Genomic DNA, 14,422 nt, shown 5'->3' on the forward strand with positions numbered 1-14,422 from the left:
GAAAAAATGGTAACATCATCCACAAAAATATTAGGAATAATCATGGATGGAAACTCATTTGTATCAACATCCATACGAAAAATAATATCTTCTTGAGTAAAAACTTGCTATAAAATTAGTCCCCAAAACTAACACTCGAAACTCCAGATGCTACATTGGAATAAGAAATCAAATTCCCAAATTCTTCCCACAACAAAGATGCATAATCAACATCTACTCCATAATACAACCCAACCATAATTGAGTAGACTTCAATCTCATCCTTATCCAACCCATAATTGTGTCTTGTTAAACACCTTAGAATAATGTTGAAGGAAAAATTCAAAATAGAAGGAAACCTGAACTTCTTAAAGTGACTAATAATTGATGAATTGGGTTGATTGACCATCTCGTTGAACATATGAATGACTTGTACAGCAGAAAATTCATAAAACGTACGAAACGAAAGTAAGTTTAGGATTTTGAAAAATTGCTTCTTGGTGAGTTGCTTTTTCTTTTGAGAGATCAATTGAAACGTAATTACTTTGGTTGTTTTATTGTAAACTGCAGTAGAAGCCACTAAAGAGAACCATTGCATCGGAATTGCAAAAGTACATGAGAAATCATGATGAAGAACTAAGTTGTTCAGAATCAATACTACCGTGCGTAGTTCTTTAAGATAAACATCAAGCTAGGGATTAAACTAGGGATTTGTATGTTGAATCTTCATCATCGGCTGTAAAATCTCTTCATTGTTGGTATTGAACTGATCAACGATCTTTTGATCAGTGGCCATTTTAGTATAGTGAGAGAATTTTGGAGGGAAAATTTGCAATGAATAGTTAGGGTTCTTTGAGAGAATTCCAGAAAATTGGTATGATAATGACCAGTTTGTTTATATAACTGGCATGAAATTTGAATTCAAAATGTTCCCTAGTAATATAATGCAACGTGGAATATTGGTTACTTAACCATCACCATAAAAAAACTGCCATGTGTAAAAGTGATGATCACTTTTTGCCTCAAGCCTCGTGAATATCATGAACCATCCGATCTAACGGATATTTCATATCTCCCAACCAAAAATAAACCACCATGACTTTAGATACTAACATAGAACCATACTTTGTTATGGAGGCTAGGCTCATTCACTTATCGGAATGATAAGCGAAATCACGTGCCACACCGGGTGAAATCTAAGTTTCGAGTTGGTAATACCCAAACCTAAAGGATTTTAGTGCTTAAGTATGCCAAAGGATAAGAGAAAAGCGAATAAAAAATTGGCATTGTGATATCAAAAAATCTTTGATATAAAAGCAGAAAGATCACGGGCAAAAATACGCTTCATTCGACATCAAGAGAGATGACGAACAACTAGTGTGGTTTCCCATGAATCAGAATCGAAAACTCATTGATGAATATCGAACGTCCTCTTTTCATAAGGTTCACGAGTGATTTCGTTTTTAAAAAAAATTACAATTTGACATAAATGTAAAGAATTGTGCAAAAATACTTGGATGACCCGTGTTGTTAAGAACAAGTAGGGTTTGAAAATTTTGAAGTTACGAAAGTTAGAGAGATGTCCAAATGGAAATTTCATTTAATAAAAAATTAAAAAAAAAAAACTAGATCTATTGGGTAGAAACGACTTGGGATGACTACATTTAATTAAGTTCAAACAAAGAAAATGAAAATGAGATTGTTAACATAAAATTGGTACATTGAAACAAATGTTTCGTGATAATCCTGAACAGTAAATGTTCACCATCAATTCGTTAAGTTAAGGTTTATTGGGTTTCACCTTCGTCACGGAAAAATGATTAAGGATCATGAAGATAGATGCGTGACATACCTATATCATCGTTGGTTTCGAACAAATGCGTATTGGGCATGCGTCATTATGTGTGATCGTGTTATAAATTTTGGGTGAGAAAGATGGGATATGAAGACTCATTGTACCTCTATGAAAAATTGAACATAGCATAAATCTCTTTACTCGTCATGAGAAGAGAAAGGTAGCTCATCAACTAATGTGAATACAGCATAATTGGGAAGAAACTTTCGTGTGAAAATTTTCATTAAGGCTTAGAACACAAAGAGTCTATCAGGCTTGTGGACAACATGTTGCAGCATGCTTCTAGGACATTATAACAATAATCTTCCAAAATAAGGAATATATTTTTTGTGTTTTTCAAAAAAATAGAAATTAAACAAAACGAAAATATTTTTGGATTTTTGATTTTGTAAATACAAAACAAAATTAAGAAAATCTTTTTGGATTTTTTCATTTTATAAATGAAAAAAAAAATAAGAAAACCTTTTTGGATTTTTAAATTTAATAAACAAAAAACAAAAATAAGAAAATCTTTTTGAATTTTTGAATTTTATAAATGAAAGGAAGAAAGTAAGAAAAGGATATCCCAAACACTAGATATTTGTTAGAGATAACAAAATATGTTGTACACGAACCAATGTTCTCTTCTCTTCAAAGAAATGTCCTGTAATCAAATGCTCACCAAAGACATGTGTGTGCCATCGAAATATTAATACCACACTGGGAACTGATAGTGAATGAATCAAAGGGAAATCGAATGCAAAGGTATGTAAACGTTGAACATAAATAGTAACCTCTAAACAACTATCATACAAGTAACGAAAGTTAGTAAAACACATGAAAGTGATACCAACTAGTAGAAAGTGAAATAAAAAGTCAGAAGCGAATCCAATAGTTGAAAGTGAAATTCAATAGTCCAATGTGTGATAGACAATCCAAAGTTATTCCAAAACGTTCACATATCAAATTCAAAAATTGTGTAGAATTTGGAACATAACAAGCGTCCATCATTCTTAATCCATTTAAAATTATTAAAAATGACTTTTCGTCAAAAACTTTTGTAAAAATATTAGCAAGATGATCAGTTGTTTTGACAAAATCGACTTCAATATTCCCATCTTCAACATGTTCTTTGATTAAGTGGTACCGAAGAGAAATATGTTTAGTTTTCGAATGCTGGACTGGATTATGACATATAAGAATTGGACTTTGAGAATCACAATATAAAGGAATTATCTTTATGTTAATCTCATAGTCATGTAACTTACTTGGATCCAGATCACTTGAGATTTACAAGCCGCATCAGCAATACATTCAGCCTCAACTGTCGAAATTTATATGTATGTTTGCTTTTTCGACTACCAACTCACAAGCTTCCCGTCTAGGAATTGACAACCTCATTTTTTTATCTTTCGATTTAATTGCCAACCCCCTAGATCCACATCTGAGAAAGCTTTAATAAATAATCCTGTTTTCGCTGCAGTAAGATGAGGTTCTCTTGGATTTTCTTTATACCTGGCACAATTAGAAAAATAAAACATTATATCAGGTCAACTTGTCATTAAATACAAAATTGAAACAATCATGATTGTGTTTGTTTTGATCTTAAAAGTTGGCTTATCCAACAAAGGACCTAAGCGAGTCTCGACTGCCATGGAACTTTAGCTTTTGTACAATTCCTCATGCCAAACCTTTCAAGTAGGAAAAAAGTCCCTGCCAACTTTGACAAATATTTAAACCCATGCAATGATTTTTCTTCCCCATCATGGGCATATCGAATTGACTCTTCATTTGTTCCTCAAATTCTTTTGAAAACAAAGAATCCGTAGAACCAAATATAATGTCATTGACATAAATTTGAACGACCATCAGATGGTCCCCTAATTTATTACGAAATAAAGTGGAATCAACTGATCCTTGCTTAAATTGCGATTTTCAAAAAATTGGTAAGATTTGCATACGAAGTACCAGTTGCTTTTTTTTTTTAACCCATTAACTGCCTTGCCGTGAATAAAACAATGGTCAGGAAACTTGTTATTGACGAAACCATGTGTTGTTCGATATAAACTATTTCTTCAAGAACACCATTTAACAACGTGAACTTAACATCCATCTGGTAGACGTGAAAATGCTTATGAGTTGCATAAGCCAGAAAAATGCGTATAGCCTCGGGTCATGCAGTAGTGGAAAATGTTTCTTCATAATCAATTCACTTCTATTAGTAAACAACTTTTATGACTAATTGGTGCGTGCCCTAGTGTGGAGGATCGGACCCTTGCATTCCTAGAGGCCTACGATCGTGTGACTAAAGGGGCTTCACGGAAATGGCCATAACTTGGGGCACGAATCTCAGTTTCGGGCCTACAACCAGTCAAATGGAAGCTTGGAGCAAGGAGCACGTCTAGATAAACTCCCGAAGGTAACTTACCCATTGTTTAGTCTAGAAATCGCTTTCTAAATGGTGTTATGAACAATTTTGTTATTTTGCCTTAATTTTTGGGTTTGTATTTGGCCCATGGAGTTTTAGGGTTTCATTTTAATTTCTGCTTCTTATTTAACTATTTTTGATGTAATTTGGATGGTTGATCATCATTTCTATGAACATTCGATTTTCTCCCAAATTTTCTATGTGTTAACCCAGATTTTGAAACCAATCCAACGGTATTTGTAGAATCAACGTGGTGTTGAAGAGATTATCCTGGCTATTCTGTTAGAATCAAAGGTTCATTCTTGGTTATCTTTGTGCTATTTTTTGCGCTGCATCAGTTGGTATCAGAGATGAATTCCTGGTTTAAAATGCCTCCGAAGAGAAACAGGACGCCCACTAATGTTCACGAGCAAGAAGTAGAAGAACGTATTATGGAACGAATGGAGGAGAGAATGGATCAAATGGTTGAATAGAGGAGGGCAAAGGTCTCGAACACATTCTCAAGTGGAAGATGGTGAATTTGGGAACCCGTTCAGCGGTAGTGAGGATTCATATTCTGAAGACGATCTAGAAAGGTGGCCAAGGCATGATCATAGAGGTGACAATAGGCGTTGGGAGGCCGGAATGAGAATTGATATCCCATAATTCGACGGGTCATTTGTTGTTGCTATGGATGTGTGGTATGATGTGGTTGCTATGGATGCTTGTCATTTGTTGTTGGGCAGACCTTGGGAGTATGATCGTAACATAGATCATAACGGGCGGACTAATACTTACAGTTTCTTATTTGGTGGTGTGAAGATAACATTGGTTCCCAGTAAGCCAAAGGAGCCAGTTTCGAGACCTTCGGGTACTCTACTAACCTTTAATCAGTTTGAAGACGAGGTGGAGGCGGAAGGTAAAATTTTTGTATTTCTCAGGAAGGAAGTCACTAAGGAGGTTGAAATTCCTGAGGCTATGGTTCCTCTGCTCAATGAATTCGCTGATGTTTTCCCTAATGAATTACCTCATGGTTTGCCACCTTTACGTGACATCCAGCATCATATTAATTTACAACCAGGAGCTCAGTTGCCTAATAGGCCACATTTCAGAATGAGTCCCGGAGAGCATGAGGAGTTGCGACGATAGGTGGAGGACTTGATTTCAAAAGCTCATGTTTGGGAGAGCATGAGCCCGTGTGCTGTTCCTGCTTTCGTTGTGATATCAAGAAATCAAGTGCTCCCCTCCACTTAACCATCGGTCGAATTTTGTATTTGTTCAACATTCACTGTCGTGGTTGATGAATTTGTGTCATTTTCTTTGTTACTGAGTGTAGAATCATATGAGACTTTCTATGCCTCAGGAACTTGATTGTCTTCAATATTAACCTCAACATCAATTCCCTTTTTAGGAACACAAAAAATTAAGTCAAGATCAATATCAAAAGCAAGCATTTCCTTAGATTCTTCATTAGTTTCATATATTATCGGTTTCTTCAAACAAAATGGTTCAATTATTTCGGCATAATAATCATCAAAATTAAGATTGAATCAACTTTTCGCGTTTTCTTGCTCAACACCCTATAAGAAACATATTTATGAGAATATCCCAAGAAAATTCCCTCATCAGCTTTTGTATGAAATTTGGAAAGATTATTTTTGAGATTCATTGTAAAGCACCTGTAACCAAAAACATAGAAAAATATAACATTAGGTTTACATTTATTTATTAACTCATAAGGTGTGATTTTAAAACGATGATGAATAAAAGAACGATTGTGTGTAAAATAAGTTGTCGAAACTGCTTCTACACAAAAGTATTGTGGCAAATTCATGTATGTAAGCATCATCCTATCCACTTCATGAAAGTTATGATTTCTCCTTTTGACAACACCATTTTGTTCTGGATTATAGGGAGGCAAAAACTTGTGTGATATTCCTTGTTTAGTTAGAAAGGAATCTAAAATTTGATTTTTGAACTCAATTCCATTGTTGCTTTTCATCTTACAAACATTCTTTTTCAAACTCAGTTCAATGTTTTTAATATAATCAATCATCACTTGAGTTGTTTCTTATTTCTATCTAAGAAAAAAAATGTAACACTTGATTTCATTGTATGATTTTAATTCCAAGTTATTTATGTTTCTCCTTAGGACACGTCGTTTTGGAGCCTCAACACGGCGTGTCAAAATGTTTTAGGCCGAGGGGTTTAGGGAACCAACACGACGTGTTGGCAGCGGGGACGGAAACCCTAATTTTTAGGGTGTTGCATCCTATTTAAAGACCGTATGTTACCTTGACTGGCCTCCTAACCAGCCTCATTTATTACCTAAAACCCTAAATCGAGTATTGAGCTTTCTTGGTGGTATTCTTGAGGTCTTGAGTGGATTCTTGTGGATTTTCATGTTCTTTTGAAGGAGCTTTGGAGTTTTAAGGTACCTAGCTTGGAAGGAAGGCCATAGATCCAATATCTCACCACTTGTTGTAGTCTCGTTGAGGTATCAAATTCATACCTTGCTTTGTGGTTGATTATCTTCTCTTATTGTTGGGTTTTGTAAGGAGTTAAGGTGTTTCATGTGTTGTCCTATTAGATTTGAGCACCTTGTGACCTCTTTTAGCTTAATGGTGCAAGATTTATGGGATTCTAGGTCTCATGCATGCATTAAGTTTCCCTTCTTGAGATTTAGAGCTTCCCTTTGGCATGCATGAATGTAAAGTTGGCAAATTTATGTGGTCTTCCAGCTCTGGGGTGTCAGATCTACATTTTGGGGCTATGTCTTAATGATTAAGTGCTTAATGGTTAAGTCCTCACTCTATTAAGCCTAGGGTTTAGGTTTTCAACACATTTTGGTGGTCCCTAGGGATAAAATTAGAAACTTTACCCTTCTAGATATCATTTTGGTCGAGACATGAGCTTTGGAGCTCTTAGATTTTATAAAGGCAGCTTATTTTATTAAGATGTTGGATTTTAGACGAACACGACGTGTTTATTGGTAAACACGACATGTTTTCACGGTTTCCGTAACTTTGTAGATGATGGAAAAACATGGCATGTTTACGGACAACACAACATGTAGGGTCAACACAGACTGTTGACCATAACTTTTGACACTTGTCTTTGAACAAGTATGACCTAAGAGGGGGGATACTTGAGGTAATATGAGGCGTATCTAAGGATTAGTCATTGTTTGCTATTAGGTGGTGGGTAAAGCTGATATTCGGAGTCGGGACCTATTCAGCTATCGTTCAGATTTCGAGGTGAGTTTCCTCGATGGGCTTTAGCGGGTCTAAGGCACCTTCCGGACCTTATTGATTATGTTATGATGCTAAGAGTATACGTGAACCTTGCATATGTTATGTGTTGTTGTTGTTGTTGTTGTTGGTGTGTGTATATATATATATATATATAAATTGGGCGGGGCTCGATGCCAGACGAGGCGTGGGGACAGGAACATATGCTAGTGTTTATGATCATTATATGTGTTAGCATGATTATGTGATATTGATTGTATGTGTATAGCAGACGAGGCCCAGTGACAGGTGAGAGAATAACATATATGTATACCGAGCGAGGCTCGATATCGGATGGGGTCCGATGTCGGACGTGGCCCCACTATAAGATTTATTACGTATGGTATGGGGTAGTTTGGGGAACTCACTAATCTTTGTGTTTTCGGTTTTCAGTTTATGTTTCAAGTAATTCTAGTTGCAATGGGAAGAGCTCAGGTTGAGTGCATTGCACACACCGTTGGGGTTCCAAACATGATAATTTATTCTGATTCTTATGACATTTAGTACATCAGTTATTTTGAGATGTATGGATGATATTTCGAAATACTATTTTTTCTATTTAAAAAAATGAAAATTTTGGGACCATATTTTGTGATGTTTCAAGTTGGTATCAGAGCCTTGGTTTGAGGTAGTTGGGCACACTCTCGGGTGTGTCTAAACTCAACTGAGGATTTGGTAAAGTTTTTTTCCAAAAGAAAATTATATCTATGAAAAAGGGGGATTTTTTTTTAAATAAGAAAAGGTGTAGTCGATGCAATCAGCCGAGCTAAAGTAAGTGTTCCCAAATTACCCATAATGTGTGATATGCTTGAACTTGTTAATCTGTGAATCGCATGCTAGTTAGGGCTAAGGATCTGCTTGGATTTTGTATGATAGAACTCTAGGAGAGATGTCGTTGTCTGCCTATTGTATCAGCTTGTATACTTGCATGCTAGTACCAATCAGTCAAGATCGGATGGCCAGATTAGGTTTGTGCTTGGTTCTGGTTATTTGATGCTCGAATGTTGGTTGCTTTGTGCTTTTAGGAGTTCTAACCAGTTTCATATAACTAGTAAACGAATATGCTAAGTTACATATTATGGGATTTAAATAATTGTAGAAGGTTAGATGTTAACACTATTGCACAACTCTTGTTTGAGTATAATAATTGTAGTGTGTGACCTCTCATTCGAAGAATTATATGGTTTTAGTAATATGTAATTATATTTGCGAGTTAGTTAGAGGAAGTTAGTGAGAGTTCCTTCTACAACTGATGGCGTTGAGTGGTGTGGAGTTTTCCTTAGGAAAACCTACGAGGAGATCTAGTGCTGGGAGCCTTATCTATGAGGAATGGATAGATGGATTTGGAGTAACCTGGTTGACTCAAAGAAATTCTAGACGAAAGTATGGATGGATGTGGAAGGTAGCATGGGCCCGTACTTCTAGATTCAAAGGATCCACACTTGATTTGAGGAGGGTTGCGATAAAATCAGGAAGCTTGTAGGTTTGTGATTCCCTGGTATATTTTGATGTGTATTCTAATATTTTTGTGGTCTATTTTCAGTATGGTGGTATTGCGGGGAAGACCAGTTGGCAGTTCTTGTGTTAGGGAAGGATGTGGCTCAGGATCTAGAGTCGGGCAGCTGGATGAGCAGACTAGGGAGTTTCTCTCATAAGAGATTACTCGTTGTATTCTCGATCAGAATCCGGTGATCTTCAGCTCAATCAAGGAGGGTCAAGGAGGGTATCTTGGAGGGAAAGGAGGGTATCCACTCTTGTATTGTTTGATTCGAGGGCTACCCGATCTTTTGTGTTGCATACGCTTAGCAAGACATTTGTTGGAGCTGCGGGGGAACTAGATTTTCCTCTTTATGTGGAGATTATTGATGATAGGACAGTTAAGGTTGTGAGAGTTCATTGGGATTATACTCTCTAGTTGTTGAGCGAGCGGTATCCTATTGATCTAGTCCCATTTCTCTGTGTGGGAACAAAGTCATCGTGGGCATGGATTGGTTGAGCCCTAATGCGAAATGAGCAACCGTTAATGAGGTTTCGCACCACAAGTGAGGGAGAGTTGGTGATTCAAGATGAGAGACCGCAGCGTAGGCTGATGATGTGTTCTTCAGCGAGGGTGGACGCTATCTTCATTAGGGTTGCTCGGGTTTCATCGCTTATGTCATGGGTACCCGGGATAAGGATATGTCAAGCATGGATGATGTGTTGATCATTCGGGATTATCCGGATGTATTCCTGGAGGATTCTCCAGGGGTACCTTCAGAGACGCAGGTGGAGTTCAGGATTTATTTGGTCCTAGGTGCGGCTCCAATAGCCATAACACCATATCTACTGGCTTCGCTCAAGATGCATGAGTTGTCTACACAGCTGTAGGAGCTGTTAGACAATGGATTCATTAGGCCAAGTAGCTCGCCTTGGGGAGCCCCAATTCTTTTTTTGAAGAAGGACGAATCTCATCGTGTGTGTATCGACTACCAAGAGTTGAATAAGGTAACGGTGTAGAACCGTTTTCCCCCTACCGAGGATTCATGAGCTTTTAAGCAACTTTAGGGTGCATCTTGGTTCTCCAACATTGATTTGAGATCAGGTTATCATCAAATGTGGATCAGGGATGAGGATGTGCATAAGACAGCTTTTCGGACTCGATATGGTCATTATGAGTTCTTGGTGATGCCTTTTAGGCTCACCAATGCTTTGGCCACATTCATGGATCTCATGAACCGTATGTGCAAACCGATAATAGATAGGTCTATAATAATATTTATTGGTGATATCATGGTCTATTCCAGGACTCAGGAGTAGCATGAGGAGCACATGAGGGAAGTGTTTGAGACATTGAGGAAGGAGAGGCCTTTTGCAAAGTTCTCCAAGTGTGAGTTCTGGTTGTGTAAGGTGCAGTTTCTGTGGCAGCTTGTCAACCAGAAGGGTATTCTGGTCGATTCGGCCAAGGTTGAGGTCATGATGTCGTGGGAGGTTCTAAGGTCTCCATATGAGATTTAGAGCTTTCTTGGTCTGGCAGGTTATTATCGTAGATGCATCCAGGATTTCTCCAAGATCGATGTTCCATTGACCCGAATGACTAACAAGTCAGTGAGATTCCATTGGGATTCTGAGTAGTAGACAGCTTTTCAGGCTCTTAGATAGCGGTTGTGTGAGGCATTGATTCTGACCTTCCAAGAGGGTGTTGATGATTTTATGGTTTATTGTGATGCCTCAATCACGAGTTTGGGTGCAGTGGTGATGCAGTGGGGTCGTGTGATCGCTTATGCTTCAAGGTAGCGGAATCCTCATGTGCTGAGTTATCTAATGCACAATCTGGAGCTGGGGGCCATTGTTTTTGCCCTCAAGATTTGGCCGCATTACCTCTATGGGGTTCGTTGTACGATTTACACAAATCACAAGAGCCTGAGGTATTTGATGGACCAGCCAAACCTGAATATGATGCAGCGTCGTTGGTTGGATGTGGTGAAGGGTTATGGTTGCGATATCCTTTACCAACCAGGGAATGCCAATGTGGTCACCGATGCTCTCAGTCGCAAGGCGATCGCGGCTCTGATCAGAGATATATGCTTGAGGATGACAGCGATTACACCATTGTTGGAGCGGATCTGCGAGGCTCGGGTCGAGGCTTTAAAGTAAGAGCACCAGAAGAGTGATCCCATTGTGGGTCAGGTGGCTTCCTTTGCTTTGGGTTGCCATGGATTGTTGACCATGCATCGGCGGGTCTAGGTTCCTTATTGGGGCGGTGTACCCCAAGTTCTAATGGAGGAGGCCTATAAGTTGAGGTTCTCCATCCATCACGGGGTGACAAAGACGTATAGGGATCTTCTGATGGGTTTTAGTATGCTACAAAATCCTATGGTGCACATACAACCCTAAATACCTTGGATCTATGTTTTTACTAATTATACATACAAATGGATTCCATGGCATTAAACTTATAACTAGCATGCATTTTCATATACCAAATAAGATACTAGTTATAGTAACATACCTGTTGTAGCTTGATTCCATGGAGCTTAAGATCCTAGTTCCCCAAGTGTGACACCTCAAATGGTTCACAGAACACTACCAACAACTTGGAATAACTTGAGAGAAAAATTCTTATGATCAAAATCGGCTAGCCCTTTCATATCAATCCATAGGGACGATTTCTTGAGTGATAGGATCTTTATATATTGTGACTATTAGGGCTACATCATGTAACTCATGACTTTCCATATTCATCATGCTCCATGGGTTAAAACCTCGATGGAGTATCCATGGGTTTAGCCCAACATTAAGAACTATTGATCATAAGCCCACATATATAAGAATGAATAATTTACACAATCAATCCCCATATATTTAATTAGTGTCTTTTGATCACACAATTAATTCCTGATCAATACTAATAAAATAATATGATTTCATATTATTATATTAGATGTTATAATATATTAATAAATCATAAATATCTTTTCCTCACAAAAGTCTATCCAAATCGTTCCGATACCATGCAACCCAAGTAGACTATGCCAAGTCGGGTCGAATACATACCACTAATAGTTATGGACTTAGACACTAATCTAACAGTCTCCCACTAGGATAAGTCTAAAACTATTATTGTGTATGACTCCAAGATCTCGACAAGCAATCGTACCTCTTAAAAGTCGTTGTCGAACTCTGAACAAATCAAAAATGCATCCATTAGATAAGGGATCATATATTCCTCAATTCTAGATATCATATAAACTGAGACATGGATGATAGTCATTCTCTCTATCCATCTGTTGTTTCGCGATTTCCAATTTATGATGACTGACTAATTGAACAAATCAAATCAGTCCAGGCCCGGCCGAGCGCTTAAGTTTGTCATCACTAAATCATCGAGGGACCCACAAATATCGCTTTTATCCCTCCAATGGTAAAAGGAATGTATAAACTTCAACTCATATGCTTTCTATATATACTTATCAAATCACACTCAAAAATGTGTTTTATAACACCAAGTTACTGGTGCATTTTCACATAATCAATGTGTAACCGACTTTTAGACTGCAACTCATATTTCTTGGTTTGAAGAATATAAGACATTATTGTTTCATGATCACTTGTGATAAAATCCATGAAGTGATTCAAATGAGCATGGGTTTAATCCAATACTCGAATCTTATTCCAGGAGCACTCATGAATAATGTAGCTATGTCTAGGCCACCTAGACAAACTACTGACCCTTTTATGACAATCTTGCCTCATACCTACTTCCAAAGTATGATTGACTGTGGAGAGTTTGAATAACCTAGTTATTCGTGAATTCAAAACATGCAAAGTGAAACACATGGATAATACTAATCCTATATGACCCCAAGCACCTTTGAGAGTAAATAAAATACCTTTTATTTAAACACCATATTGATTACTCATTATTCATTATATAATGTTTCAAATAATCAACTTTATACTTGAATTAAAACAATAGTCTTGCCATGCTCCAAGCAACCACACTATGTTTGTCCGAACAATAGTTATGCCATACTCCAAGTATGAACACTATGTTTGTCTATGATCCTTACTTTGTGAAATGGTTCAATTGAACATGATTCCAATGATGCTCATTTCACAATCCCAAATCCTTATCGTAAATGTAAGAATTCCAAATTCCTACCATTTACCGAAATCTATTAGATTCTAAACTTATATGCATTGATCCTCTTGTAATGACTATACACAAAGTCACAATGTAATATACACATTCAGTTATCGTGAATTGTAAATGATAAAAGTGAATAATATTACAAAATATTATGTGAATTTGAATGTTGAGTTCTAACAGATGGTTTTTACGAGAAATGACGTAAAACTAGGCTTACAATCATTCAGAAAGTATTGGAAGTCTTATGAGATTCCAATCAAATGCCTAATAGTGAAATTTAGCGAAAATATAAAATTTGAACTAAGTAAAATTTTATTATTTAAAGTTGTAAAGAATCTCGTTAGAAAAGTTTTGTCGAAAACCTCGTCGAAATCCGAGTTATAACGAAAAAATTTTGACCAATCGAAGATCCACGATAAAACGGTAAAAACTATGTCTCGAAAAAGTGAGTTTCCGGTAAACTACTTTTAGCCTTAATGATCTAAATGAAAGTTGTAGTACTTGTAAAATAATAAACTTTCATATAAACAACATTTGAATCTGACTTCGTATGAGTAAGTTATGATTTTTCTAAGTTTCATAACAGCGGTAGACACCTACAAACTCGAAATAAAAATCGATTGATATTTAGCTAAAACAACCTAAACGAGAATTGAAGATCTCATCAAAAGTAATACAACGGTAAAAAAATCTCACGAAAACAAACGTCAGATGAATAAGTTATGAATTTTTAACGGATTTTCCTATACCGATCTGTTAAAAATAATAATATTAAAATTAATTTCAAATTAGTCAACAAAGTCTAAACGAAAGTTGTAGAGCATAATTTTACCTATGTGTGTATATAAAGGACATAAAAAATGGAGCTCGTATGGGAAAGTTATGAATTTCAGAAGATTTTGGCACAAAATCCCAGGAATTTCGCATGCATGGCTCGGAATGGACCACATCACCTCGCCCAACAACCCGCCTCATGTTACACACGCATCATTGTCCAAAGACGAATCCTATCCCCAACCGACGCGCAGTTGCTTCCGATGACGCATTGTAGGCTCCGAACTCGGATGTGTGGTCTCGCCTACGAGACGTGTCCGACGCGTGCCTTCCTCCGGATCCGACCACCTGGCCTTTGTTGCTGCTGACGTGTGGCTCCCTTCTCGGCTGAACCTTCGCACCCTCGCCGTATAATTACAAGGCTTGTGAGCCTTGCCGGGAAGATTTGCAAAATTGTTACTTTTTTCCCATTTTTCAATATTTTCACTATAGTGACATTCCCTGAAGCC

The 14,422-nt window shown here is 37.2% G+C and overlaps 1 protein-coding gene across 1 annotated transcript; it reads left to right on the forward strand.

Annotated features, from left to right (window-relative positions):
* Nucleotides 1–4,910: 4,910 nt before the first annotated feature.
* On the forward strand, nt 4,911–5,369 carry LOC145013071 (uncharacterized). The gene has a single exon (XM_078971878.1). It carries the CDS (start codon nt 4,911–4,913, stop codon nt 5,367–5,369), a length of 459 nt encoding a protein of 152 aa, XP_078828004.1.
* Nucleotides 5,370–14,422: the final 9,053 nt, after the last annotated feature.

Source organism: Lactuca saligna, chromosome 1, assembly GCF_052625555.1.
Source record: "Lactuca saligna cultivar CGN05327 chromosome 1, ASM5262555v1, whole genome shotgun sequence".
NCBI classification, from domain to species: Eukaryota; Viridiplantae; Streptophyta; class Magnoliopsida; order Asterales; family Asteraceae; genus Lactuca; species Lactuca saligna.

What these genes read in the sequence shown, in the direction of transcription:
- LOC145013071 (XM_078971878.1), top strand. Translation starts at nt 4,911, where the DNA reads ATGGATGTGTGGTATGATGTGGTTGCTATGGATGCTTGTCATTTGTTG.